General features: G+C 44.5%; 2 protein-coding genes across 4 annotated transcripts; both read right to left on the bottom strand.

The window, feature by feature from the left end:
• Positions 1-147: 147 nt before the first annotated feature.
• On the bottom strand, positions 148-5374 carry LOC140273437 (uncharacterized). Of its 2 annotated transcripts, none has more exons than XM_072368997.1 (2): positions 5208-5374; positions 148-2930 (listed from the first exon to the last, which is right to left on the bottom strand). In XM_072368997.1, the coding sequence occupies exons 1-2, from the start codon at positions 5227-5229 to the stop codon at positions 1006-1008; spliced, it is 1947 nt and encodes a 648-aa protein (XP_072225098.1). In that variant the 5' UTR covers positions 5230-5374; the 3' UTR covers positions 148-1005. The 2 variants fall into 2 exon arrangements, with proteins under 2 accessions (XP_072225098.1, XP_072225099.1); XM_072368998.1 differs by lacking the exon at positions 5208-5374 and adding an exon at positions 4861-4884.
• A 1073-nt stretch (positions 5375-6447) lies between these two features.
• On the bottom strand, positions 6448-13319 carry LOC140273648 (coiled-coil domain-containing protein 134-like). Of its 2 annotated transcripts, none has more exons than XM_072369275.1 (7): positions 13067-13319; positions 9727-9860; positions 9438-9559; positions 8069-8153; positions 7595-7776; positions 6772-6843; positions 6448-6603 (listed from the first exon to the last, which is right to left on the bottom strand). In XM_072369275.1, the coding sequence occupies exons 2-7, from the start codon at positions 9827-9829 to the stop codon at positions 6478-6480; spliced, it is 690 nt and encodes a 229-aa protein (XP_072225376.1). In that variant the 5' UTR covers positions 9830-9860; positions 13067-13319; the 3' UTR covers positions 6448-6477. The 2 variants fall into 2 exon arrangements, with proteins under 2 accessions (XP_072225376.1, XP_072225377.1); XM_072369276.1 differs by having other exon boundaries at positions 9727-9857.
• Between the last annotated feature and the right edge of the window lie 65 nt (positions 13320-13384).

Raw genomic sequence — 13384 nt, 5'->3', positions numbered from 1 at the left:
TCAGTTGTCCAAAACGTACGTTAGCAGCAGTGTTTAAAACCTAGTGAAGACAGAAAAGACGAAAAACTCCATAAAAAAATCATGTATTTAAAATTTTATTATTTTTTTTTCTACACAGAAAAATAATACAACAGAATGTGAAATGTACAATGTTCTTATAGATATATCACACTTGTGTAGCAGAATAAATTATTGCCCATATAAACACTTTAAAGTTAACTTCGAATAACGTGTTTATGGTCACTTTCTAATAAAATAAATCAATTATTGTTAGAATAATAAACACATTCAGTTGAAAACACAAAAGGGCTTTAATGGGATTTTAAAGGTAAAACAGCAACACACACGAACTGGTGAAATATTTACAGCTGATGAAAACGGTTCATACTGGTTGGTCACAACCAGAGTTAATCCAAAACTCATCTCTAACTTGCTATAACTACAGGACGCCAATCATTTTATTACAACTGCCCACTGTTATCTATACATGTGCAAACCTCTCAGCATTTAAAATGCATGCAGTAAGGCAGTTCTTTGTTCATTTTCAACAGATTGCTGCTATGAAATCATTCATATTAGCATAGATCACTGCAAACACCTTGCAAAACCGTGGCAAGTTGCAAACAAGAATACTTGTACTATTTCATTTTGTTTGAAAACTATATGAAGACCCTTTTTGGTTCCAAACCAAACCGCTCTAAGATGAATCACAACTTTAGAACATCTCATTTAGATAAAAGTGTCTTTAGAAACAAGAAATGAAGCAAAGGTACTAGCACTGCAAATGTCATGGCACTTATTCATCCGACACAAACAGTTTAGACCTTTATTTGTAATCAAAAGTGCCACTTTTCCTTCTTAATGTCTGATTCGTTTGTTGATATCAGACTGTTTTATATTACGCCGATCTGATCTTGCATGGTAATAATACTCCTTGCTGAATTGGAGAGGTGGGAGAATGACAAAGAATATGATCTGGGATTTGGCTCCTGCCTTGGCCTGAGTTTATTTGTTCCAGTAGATTTCATATGACTTCCTCTCTGAGTAAGTGGCCTCTGTTGTGCCTGTGCCACCCCTTACTTTTTCTTTCACCACCTTCACTACCAGACCACCAGCCAGGGCAATGCCTGCTGCAGCTTTGCCAATCTCAGCCACTGCACTCATGATGCAAGTGGTTGCCGCCACAGTGCCCCAGTGGTCAGGCCTTCCAGCCACTGATGCCACGCTGGGCCCTGCTAACTCACATGCAGCCCCGGCCAATCCGGCAACCCCAGCAGCCACTGGGATATTTGCAGCTACCTGATTAGCTGCAGTGCTTGCAGATACATTTCCAACAGCGACCACTGCATGCTGTGCTGCCGCTGAAGTTAAACTACCCTGAGCTACAGAAGCAGTGGCTACGTCTGCTGCACCAACTGCAGCAGTTTCAGCTCCAACAACGGCTGCTGTGCTACAACCTGCTCCCTGCAGAGCTGCACCAAAAGCAGCCCCAGCTCCCATGGTGCATCCCACACCTGCGGCCACCCCCACAGCAGAAGCCCCGATCACACTAACCTGGCCAAGAGCCTCTAAAGCGCCCTCCTGAGGACTGGCAGCCTCAACGCCAGCAACTGCTCCCACTGAACCACCCAAAAGGCCGCCTGTTGCTGCCCCCAGAGCCACGGCAGTTTTCCCAGAGGCCGTTGCCACAATGGCGCCTACAGCTTTCCCAACACTTGTGCCTCCTGCTACAGACATCCCAGCTAACTGACCTGCAGCAAAACCAACTGAGTTCCCCACAAGTGATGCTCCAGCTGCCGCTGCTAAAGGGGCGGCGGCCCCAAACATTGCCCCAACTGCCATGCCTGTCGCTCCAGCAGCCACTAGGATTTTAACTCTGTCGAGCACCTTCGGGGAGAGCGCAGCTTCCCTCCGCAAGCGACTCAAGGATGAACGGAGAGACTGTCGCCTGCTGACCGCCCTGCTGCCATCTCGACGCCGACCTCTGAACAAGTCTCTCAGGAGGCTGAAGCCACTGCTTCTGCTCTCTTCTGTCCATCTCTCAACCCTAAAATCCTCTTCACCTCTTTTGCTGGACTCCAAGTCACACTTTCTTCGTTTTGAAAGGTTAGCCTGCTCTACCACTCTCACTTCCTCTTCTGTTTCACCCTCTGCTTGCCCGCTCTCCCTCAGCATCCTTTTCTGCTCCTCCGTGATGGCAGCCTCCGCCTCTAAGAACATGGGATTAGTATAAAACCCTCTGGTACTTTGCTTCGCCATCTCATCTACCTTCATCAATAGTTCTTTAACCTGTGCAGAGTTACTGGGGTCTTTGTTGTTGAATACATGGTATCTACCCCCACATCTATCAATCAGAGCTTTGAGCCCAGCGGGCGCAGTTTCTCTCAGATACTTTTCAATCCCAATGCCTTCCAGGTCATCACCCCTGGTAAAAAGAACCACCGTGTGGTGACAGACAGCATCCTCCCCAAATATCTTGGTCAACTGGCACACAGCCTGGTTCTCATTATCTGTATATCGTCCCATTGGCACCACGAGGAGGAAAGCATGCGGACCAGGAGCAGAGAGAGATACGCACTTGGCTATCTCTGCATGAGTCTGCTCCATACTCAGGTGAGTGTCCCCAAAACCTGGCATGTCGACCACCATTATTCTCCTCTTCCTCCTCTGTGTGACAGCCCGGCCACCCTCCTCGGCGTGCTCCTCCTCAGTGAGCTCAGCGCTGCCCAGCTCGCAAATCTGGGTGACAGAGCTGGCACTGATCTGTGACAGGAACTGCCTGCGGCCCAGGATGGTGTTTCCAGACGCGCTCTTCCCAGATCCGGTCTTTCCTACGAGGACCAGTCTGAGTTCATCGCTCCATCCGGTCTCAGACTGGCCACCTTCACCCGAAGCCTCCATATCAGCCTCCTGGTCCTCCGATGGACAAACTGCAACAGAAATGGTCATTTGATGAGACAGATGTAAATGATGGAATCCCACATGCACTAAATCTAGCAATCAAGAATAGCTTTGTCTTCACTGTCTGTTGTTAATGAAAACAGCAGAAGCCAATTTAAAGTGGCCCTCTGGGGTTTACTGAGAAGAAAGGATGTCTTTGTTTTGGCTGCACAAAACACACACTGCACTCGAAACGAGCTGCACATTAGAGTTCTTAGACTTCAATCGTGGAATATTTAAATGTGCTACTTGAAAAGTGCATTTAGGTCTACCACAACCCCATGATGAAGAAAATCCCGTTAGACTTTTTGACCGAATGACCAAAGTTAACAAGGAAATGGACATTAAGGCGGATTGGGAAGCACAGTCATTGCATCACCAGCTGAATGACGGTTTGTGTGCACGGTACTCCTTCAGCTTGGAAAACACATCACTCTACAAGTTGTTCATTAACCACGAAGCTACGGCAAAAGCCAGTGATGGACTACAGGTTGAAAAAAAATGACTGGGACTACTGAGATGCCATTCATTATCAACAACAGCTGTGCTTACTCAGACCACTTACAATCAGGTTACAGGTTAGAAATCTGGGGGTAATATTGGACTCAGACCTGAACTTTAAATCAATAACATCAATCAAAGGAATAGTGTCTAAACCAGACTTAGACAGACTGATCCATGTGTTTGTCTCCAGCAGGTTAGAGTACTGTAACTGCTCACTGGGCTCTAAACGTGCTGCAAGACAGCTGCAGTACATCCAGAACACTGCTGCTCGAGTCCTGACTAGAACCAGTAAATATGACCACATTAGTCCAGTGCTCAGGTCTCTGCACTGGCTTCCTGTCGCTCAGAGAATAGATTTTAAAACAGCTCCACTCGTGTACAAGTCTCTTCGTGGTTGCCAAAGTATATCTGACATGTTAGAGCCATATGAAGCAACTGGGACTCTGAGAACCTCAGGGAGGGGTCTCCTGCTGGTGCCCAGAGTCAGGACTAAACAAGGTGAGGCTGCGTTTCAGTTTTAAGCTTCTGAAATCTGGAACAGTCTTCCAGAAGATGTGAGACTGGCCTAAACTCTGAGAAAGTTTAAATCCAGGCTGAAAACAGTTCTATTTAGCTGTGCATAAGACAACTGAAAGTATTTTATCTGCACTCTTTGCTTTTAATTTAATCGGTTAATGATTATATTTTATGGAATGGTTTTATTTGCCTTCTTGTGATTTTATGTAGCTGTAAAACACTTTGACCTGCCTTGTGTATGAATTGTGCTCTACAAATAAACTGGCCTTGCCTAACAGCCAGAATATTGATCAGATCAAAATAGAAACACTCCCATGACGTTTAACCATGCAGAAGCTTCGTCTGAACGTTTCTCTTCGTTGGAATAAAAATGTTGTTTGAGGATTTCAAATTGACACGAACGATCATCGAATCAACTGTGAATTTTAGCTCCTGTTACGAACCAGTAAATTCAGTGAAGGACAACAGTCTCCCACCAGTTTTTAGCTGTGGAACGTGCACAAAGTAAACTACTCTAAAGGTCAACTTTCACTCACTGCTTGTTTAAGCATGCCACAGATAAGTCTGTTGAGATGGTCAACACAGGGAAAACAAACAGGAAAGAAAAAAAGAAGGCATAATACAGCTCCATCTGCGTCATCTTCCTCTTTTGGACTGGTAGGATTTTAGAGAAACCAAAGCTTTCTCTCGTCCATCTGTTGTGAAAAGTGCTCAGTGATGAAACGCTTGCAGGCAGCACACACTTCAGAGTCCAGGTAAAGAAACAGGTTTGTGAGGGGAGGAAGTAGGACTGCGGTCACTTTGCAGATTTAAAGGTTGAACACCGAAAAGCGACCGTTATGTTGTCAAGTTTTACGAGACCACAGGGCCACCGTACTATTTTTTATATCGAAGGTTTACGTTTCTGAACAAGTTTCTGGCAACGTGCCCTGCAGAGTCAGCGATTCGGGAAGTTTCTGCAACAAAAACCTCACAGTTCCAATAGATTAGCGACACAAAAGAGAGCCGGGGCATTAGCTGACTTCTCTACTATCGGTTTGGGAAAGATATAATTCACTACTACTCCGAGCCCCTGATTAAACGTCCCATGAAAAGTAAAAGTCAAATGTCGACCTGAAGAGATCACGCTTTGATCTGCAGGAACCGATAAACTGCTCACCAACAGATTAACGATTAGCATGCTAGCATTAGCAGGCTGCTAACTAGTGACGGTTAACAGAATCAAGGAGATGAAAAGATCACCGTACCTTCGTCCAGGTGAAAAGACATTCCTCGGGTTGAATTCAAACTTATCTGAATTCAAGCATTGCTTTTAATCCAGCGAAAGCAGCCACAGTTGTGCTGAACTTGAACTCGGTTCAGCCCAAACTAAAACATTTGGACTTTGCTCGCGAAAAGTCTCCGTGCCGGCTGCCCTCTGTTGGCCAAATGTGTCAAATGTCAGACTAAAATCCACACAAAAGGATTATGAAATGCAAATAACTTTTTTATTTTTTATTTTAACATGTCAGAGTCACTTTATTCAATGAAATGTGTTAACAAAATGGCTTGTTGATTCTGCAGCAATATTATTCTTTCTCTGAATATACATATAGAGTCATAACAGTCATTTTACTATTTTAAAATCACATCAATTTTAGTTTAAAATATGTCAATTTTCCAGCTAACTTAACAAGAAAAATATTTAACAAACACACAGGGCCGAGAGGTGAAGGATCAAACATTGTATTTCAGATTAAAATTATTCCTCATAACTGAGTCATTAAAGCAGAAACAAGTGCAGGATGAAAAGAACGACTCAGCGTTGTGATCCCTTCAGATGGGGAGGAAATTAATACCAAAGAAGATGTAAACAACGAACCGACATTGAAAATATGAAATCATAATGTCCTTGAGGCAAAACAAATAAGAAACCTGTCCTTACAACTTAAGAGCAGCATTGAGAGGTCTGCCTTTTCATAAATATCCCTTTAGAAATTAACCGAACAATGCCTAGTTTTCAAGAAAGAGAAAAGAAGGCTTTCCAAACACCAATAACCAAAACAGAACCAGGCCACATTTAATTGAGGTCAAATTTATATTCAGCAACCACGCGTATTTAAAGCATATGGGTTTTACACAGTAAATCTGGACCAGACAATACGATAGGGCTTTTGTAAAGTAAACTCTGAATTAACCATTTTCCAAAATTCAATTATATAATCCTCGTGTGCTCAAAAAGAAGATTCCCTCGTTTTCCAGAATCATCCTGTTACACTAAATTAGATTCTTCAATTGTAAATTACTGCAGATCGACAGTAATTCAAGCCTTTGTCTCAACCTGACCACTCTCCTCCTCCACTTCAGCTTCTGTCACATTGAGGGTTCCTCTTGTTTTCTCCAGAGCACCTGGCTTTTGAACAAGAGACGGCAGCTTTTGGTGTCTTTGCTGCCATCACAGCCTACAAGTCAAGCCGCTCCTTGTTGACTGTGTATGCTCCCTCTTCCTCTGCTCCTCACGGGCACTGAGGTGTGGCGCTACAGCTCGGAGCGAGAGCGGGAGATGCGAGGGCCTTTCCTGATTTCTTTCCTCTTCTCCTCCTTCCTCCTCCTCTTCTCCTCCTCTCTCAGAATCTTCTGGAAAGCTTCGGCAGTGTGAAGAACCTGAAGCAGTTAAGAGACATTTTTAAGAACGGCATCGTGTTTTCTTTGAAAAAAATAGTCTAAAATCAGCACAACTGAGCAAAGATCGTGTTGCAATGTGTTACCAGGCAAAAATAGGACAATGATTGATGGGTAAGGTGGAGAACAAGATGTGTGCCTCTTACTCACATCATCCCTCTCGGTGCGGTATGGATTTATAAAGTCTGGGGATTTTTCTGTTATTCCCAGCTCCTGTGACATCTGAGAGATGAGCAGGATAGACAACAGAGGGAAAAAAAAGATCATTAATGCTACTTTTGCTTAAGAAGACCAACAGTGGGGTTATTGTGGTGAAATGAGGGCTTGAACACACAGTTTCGGGGTGCAAAATGCTGCTCGGACCGAGAATGAATCCACTTTGTAATCCTTTTGCTAAGCTCAGAAAATAATCCTTCTGAGATTTAGCTCATTAAGCCACAAGCTTAAAGTCAGAAAACCTCTCCTTACTCAGTGTTGCTGCTGTAAATCTTGTACACCACAATAAATCACGGATAAACATGGTGACCGATGATACATTTTGCAGTGACAGAGACGCATTAGCTGGCACCGATGATGAATTGTACACTGCCACGACAGGAGACTGCATTATCTCGTATTTCATCCCGACTATGTTGTTACTCTGTCATTTTTATACACTAGTCCCATTCATATCGCAGCGCTTTATGTAGCAATATACGGCTTTATTGCAGTGATTCCGTATTTTTACCATATCCCCCTGCAGGGAAATGTCCCTCAGCTCAACATGAGCCTATATTTATGTCATCTGACTATCTGACTGGAAAGGATCTGCTCGGTTCACATCCTCCAGCCAATAAAACAATAAAACATAGCAAAAGGCAACTAAACCGAACCAGTTGAAGTTCAGTCTGAATCTGAGCGTCCCAAAACTAAACCAACCTGAAAGCAACGGCGGTGTTAATGACAGGTACATGACAGGACGAGCTGCACTTACCAGTGTGAGGACATGTTGGTGGGCTCCTCCTGTGAAAACTCCAGTCTGGTTACAGAAATTCAGCCCCCAGCGCAGCAGACCACCCCAGTCGGCGTTGCGGTCGTAATAGTGGTGGACGATACGTGGGAAACGCAAGGCCACGTCACCAAAAAACGCTGTGTTCTCCACGACATGGGAATAAGCTGTGAGGAGAACAGAGTACGCTGATGAACAGAAGAGAGGTCAACAAATGGCTGCAGTCGCTACAGGGCCACTCAGCGGCTGCCGGCAGCGGTGTGGTTCACGGCTTTTCTGACACTAAGACAGATATAAAAAGAGAGCCGATATTAATTGCACTAAAAAGAATAAGGATGAGACAATGGCTCACAGACTGTGGAGGGAGGCGACAGAGCACCAGACAAACAAAAGCTCGAGACAAAAAGGATTGAAACAATTAGATGATTAAAACAGCCAAGGAGTAAGAGTGAAACAGACCTTCTTTGATCTTATCATCCATGGGGAAGGGGTCATCAGGCTGCATGTTGGCTGACACCAGGATCTGTCTCGAGTCCTCCAACACCTTAAGTAAAAATAGACCTCAATGACCCGGTGGATTTCTCTGAAACTCTGCACTTTGAATTACAATCCCAGGTCCAAAAAAGCAGGGGAACTCTTTGCAAACCTCATAGGCCGATATCTTCTTTATGATAGAACACAGGGAAACATCAAATTCATATACAATATATATATAAAATACACTCAGAAAGCTGGGACAGGCCATGTTAACCACTGTGTATTATCCCCCTTTTCTTTTAACAACAGTCTGCAAAGATCTGGGTACTGCGGAGACCAGATGCTGCACATCTGGGAGAGAAATGTTGTCCTATTCTGTCCGATTTAGGGCTCTTTGGTATACGTAATAGGTCTTCGTTTTTCAGTAGGTGAAACATCTGGACCGCAGGCAGCTCAGTCAAGCACCTACTCGACCACTACAAAGCCAAGCTGTCGTAATAGATAAAGTCAGTAGTTTATCTTTTTCTTTCTGAAATATGCCCTGAAAAAGATGCCATCTGGATGCCGTCTGCACTGATGGTGCCCTTCCAGATGTGCAAGATGCCAGTTTCATAGGCACTAATGCTGCCACATTCCATCAGAGACGCAGGCTTTTGACCTGAGTTGCCCCCGTTCCAATGTTTCAGACGTCATGAAAATTAAAATCATCAAATAGTGAAATGTCTCATTTTCAACATGTTTTCTATGTTCCAAAAATATTGGTTTATTTTGCCTTTAAAAAAAAAAGAAAAAGTTTTACATTCTATACAGCGGTCCAACTTTTTCTGGAAATGGGGTTGAAGGTGAGTAAGACTGAGAGAATTCTGCAACAATCCCAGCAGCTCTGTGCGGCTGGACTTACAGTAAGCACAGCGTTGCTTTGAGCTAATGCTAATTAATCCTATCATCATGTTTTACACACCACTTTCCAGCCACCGACACTGACTGCGATTACAGGCAGTGCGGCATCAGTGAAGCACTCCACCTCACACTGATACAGAGTGGTACAGAAGTGCTGACAATGTTTTTCCCGCCACTGAAGGTTGCCGATGCCGGATGTCCTTGTGAGGCACGTAGATGCATAGATAACTGTCCACTGGGAAATGGAAGAATACTGTAAATCAAAGCTGCCAGCCTAATGCACTTTGAGCAGTCTGAATTAACATTCACATAAAAGCAAACACGATCACGAATATACTCGATTTGAGGCCTTCGATTCTGTGTGTGGCTGCAAACCTTCTTATCTGAAGGTTGAACTCTGACAACTCTGTTTTCTGATAGTAGTGGCCTTGTTTGTGCATGCACATTCTACCTTGAAAAGTCCTTTGAGCATGATGTCTATGATCTTGTACTGTTGGTTGATATCGTTCAGCTCTACTAGGTTCTTGAGCGCGTTCAGCTGATCTTTTCTCTTGGTCTCAAACAGCCGCTTATCTGACAAGAGGAGGTCAAGAGGATACAGGCACAACACATGGGAACAACTTGCTCAGATTCTCACATCCATCTGTCACACTGAAAGTTCAGTACTGAATGGGCCGACGCGTTCACAGACTTGTTGGTGCTCTATGCGGCAGCACTGCACGCTGACAGCAGAAGGATACAGATCTCCAGGTTGGAGTCTTGCCGTGGTCTGTGCGTGTCAGAGTCTGCTGAGCTGAAGGCGGCGGCGGCAAGTGCCAGGACCACTGTGCTGACACTCGGCATGGTCACCAGGGGGTGGCAGAGGGGCACTCTTCTGCACACAAGGAACATCAGCCAAAACACATCTTAAACGTCAAAAGATTAGTTGCAGGATTTCATTGGGTTACAACTCAAAACAGCAGGATTTTGGTCATTTAATTTGACACGGACATGTTACTTTCATTTGAAATGAGCTTTCGCTTCCTTTTTTATAATTCACTTTCTCCTCTTCCAAAGCTGCTGGGAAGGCTGTCTCTCATTTGATACTTGCAGGATCTGTGATAAGAGAGACATGCTGAAGATAAATGATCAATATGGTAGAACAGAGGGTGACTGGCATCCGTAGAGGGGGGCCTTATGTTCCCTGTAAGACACATCTGATGTCTGGCACTTGCTTATTCCCCAGAGAAACTTATACAATCTCCGTACAAGATTCTTGCCTCCTCCCCCCGTCCCCTTCGCCTACAACGGTTTCCTTCCTCTGCAACATCCTCCTCCTTTGAGGCTTTTTTTATACGCTTGAAAAGGATGGATGAAAGTGAGAAGATAAATAAAAGAGCTGGAAATATGAACTAATAAATTAAAAATGGATTAAGGACATTTTTCTTTATTTTAGAAAACATTAGCTGAAAACAGAAGTAACTGGAGGGAGGGACGAAACGATGTTAATGAAAAGCTACAAGATATATTCAACATAATTCATACATAATTTAGCAAGGGCTCCATCAATTAGACTATCAGAGGGATGCAGTGGGCTACGAGGCTTGGAAGGGTTGTATGGAGAGTAAGATTACAGGAGGAAACAGATGAGTAGATGGAGGGTGGGGGGGCGTTGAAGCTCTTAGAAAGAGAAGAGCAAGACCTGTGGGAAAACAACAGCTTTCCCGGTGAATATTTCATCCACCTTTGCCAAGACACAGTGGTGAAACTGGAAGATGCACATAGAAGAGCAAGTGAAAGATAGAGGAGGAGTGCCAGGCTGTGGAGGAGGATAATGAGCACGAGGGACTTGATTCCTGCACTAACTGAATTAATCTTTACAAGCCTGGGTGCCGATTCTCGAATGTGAAGGACTAAGAAGTGAGCAAATGTCTCAGGGTGTGAATGTTAATTTAGACCCAGCGATTCTCCTGAAGAGTCTCTCTCAAATCAGATGAGAAAACCACATCTTAACAGACACCCGCCATCCCGCTTCAGTGTGCCGACAACATGGACAAACAGCGATCATTTCACCCTCGGAACTCCCTTTGCATTGAACAGCCTCAGAAGCAAAACACATCCTGACAACAGCGTGGCAGCCGTCCAAAAGCCATCATTTCAGAGTGGGTCTCAAGATATTTCTCAACATGCATGAAAAGGATTTCTATTTTGTGGCAGCTATTCCTGCTTTCTGTAGTCACTGAAGCCTCTCGTGTGAAAACAAAACTGTTGAGCTTTTCTCTCAGTCAGCAGAAACAAGTGTTCCCGAAGACATCTGTGTGTTCTGAGGCCATCAATTGAACTGCTTCCAAGCTTTCTGAGAAATGCTCCACTAAATACCCTTAAGTGCTGGTCGAAAGCTTCAATATTTCTGTGCAACAGCCAAGGACAGAAGGCCCTGTCTCCCCCATGGCATGAGCCTGTCGAGTTATTTGATGCTCCCGTGTGCTTCCAAGCAGGCGGCCATGTAGTTTCGACAGATATTTATGAGCAAAAAGGTTATTGCCGCTGGCACGATTTAACACAGTCAACACATATTGTATATCCAGCAGCTGCCAAGGTTTCCGTGTAAAAAGGGCAAAGAGCTGAGATTTTAAGAAGTAGTGGAAGCAGGACTTAAAACAGCAGATCAATCAATTCAAATGTGGCATGGATGACATTGAAATGGGAGTCTAAACGCAACCATTAGCTGTAAGCAGGCAGAACTAATTACGCAGGATGAAAATCTTACAATGTGGAAGTAATCAGAAAATCTCCTGGTGACGGTATTGGCTCAGTTCTGACCATAATAAGACGCTGTGACACACTGCATGCTGACAAAAATGTCAAGTGCTCCTTGAAAATGATGCCGGTTTGCTCAAAGTGAAACGAGACCTAGAACAGTCAGGAACACAGAACTTCCATCTAATTAACTTTTATATCTTGGTTTTCTACATTTCCTGCATTCTTTTAATCAAGGTGTAAAACAGCACACAACATAATGGTTAATTTAACCCAGCTTTCGTTCATATCCTCCTCTACCGACTCTGAGACTACATGAGTTTCCTTCCAATCAACCCACGGATGTTCAATATTTGAGATGGTAGGACCTGGTTCACATTAGGCTTTCCCTGTGGTACTCCAGTTGGCGAGAAGAGACTGCTGAAGTCATGTAAGCCCACATAAATCTCTTGGCTGTAGATTTTCTTTTGTGCCAACGACGACCTCACGGGGCAGAAAGGCTGAATTCTGATTTTCCTATGTGGGAGATCCAGGTTCCAGCTTGGTCAGTGAAGTAAGCCACTGTGTCCAGTCCCTCCTCTCTGTGCTTGAATTGCCTGTTTTGTAAAAATACGCGCCGTATCCAATATTCTGTTATTGTGCTGTTCTTTTACTACTTCTCTAAAAGTTACAGGGCAGAGGAATACAATCGGGGAATAATTTCCTTATCAAGAGCTGTAGATAATCCTGACAAGCATTCATCTGAAAAGGGAAACGGTCTTTTGATGAATGTTGAAAGCACCTCCGGAGAGGATGGAAACAGCAAGATGCCCATCAGACAGACTGGATCTTATTTCCCCTCGGGTTGTAACACTGGAGGGGGAGGCTTGCGGTTCAAGGACTGACACTTCATCTTTCTCTCTGCATGTATGGGAGGCTGTTCCCTCTGTCATCATTCATGCAAAGGCAAATCAACGGACATGCGTAATGGTGATGATGATGGCTGAGCCTGGATAAAGACTGTCATGTGGACTAATAATTAAAGCTTGCTTAATTGATGGCATGTCCCCTACCTGACCCGAATTTATTACAGCCGCTATGAGCAAACATACAGTCATTTTAATTTAAGCCGGAAATTACACACGTAACGTAAAACTGATGTGGACAGCAACTTCACAGTAAAACATGATTATTCAAACACTTTCCCAAAGGCTACGCTTTTCGGTATAAACCAAGTATCTGAAGTCGCTCATCTACACCTCACAAAATCTCCTGTGATCGCATCTGTGTGCCTCCTCTATGCACCAACCAGCGGAGATCAAGCGCTGGACGTTACCGCCACGCAACTCGAGGTTCACTCACCGTGTTGTAGCGAGACACGGCAGCGGCAAAAGGCAGCGATTAGCGGGCAGCCTTTGCTCCGGAGCGGTGCAGCTCAACCACCTTTTTCTGTATCCCCACTCAAAACCTTAAAAAGTCGGCCCGCCGTCGGGGGAAACGGAACGGTCAGTTTACCCCTCCAGATCCTCAGGTGACAACAGTTCATTTACATGCGGCTCTCGCTGCTCCACTCCACCAGCGCCACGATCGCACCGGCTGGCTTGTCTTGGACGAATGACAGCGAGCGGGCGATAACACGGAGGAGGATGTGGTTTCCACACGGCGGACTTAGAAAGACGC

Source organism: Leuresthes tenuis, unplaced genomic scaffold, assembly GCF_036924035.1.
Source record: "Leuresthes tenuis unplaced genomic scaffold, fLeuTen1.0.hap1 SCAF_17, whole genome shotgun sequence".
In the NCBI taxonomy this organism is placed as follows: Eukaryota; Metazoa; Chordata; class Actinopteri; order Atheriniformes; family Atherinopsidae; genus Leuresthes; species Leuresthes tenuis.
This window is presented reverse-complemented; position numbering and strand designations above follow the sequence as displayed.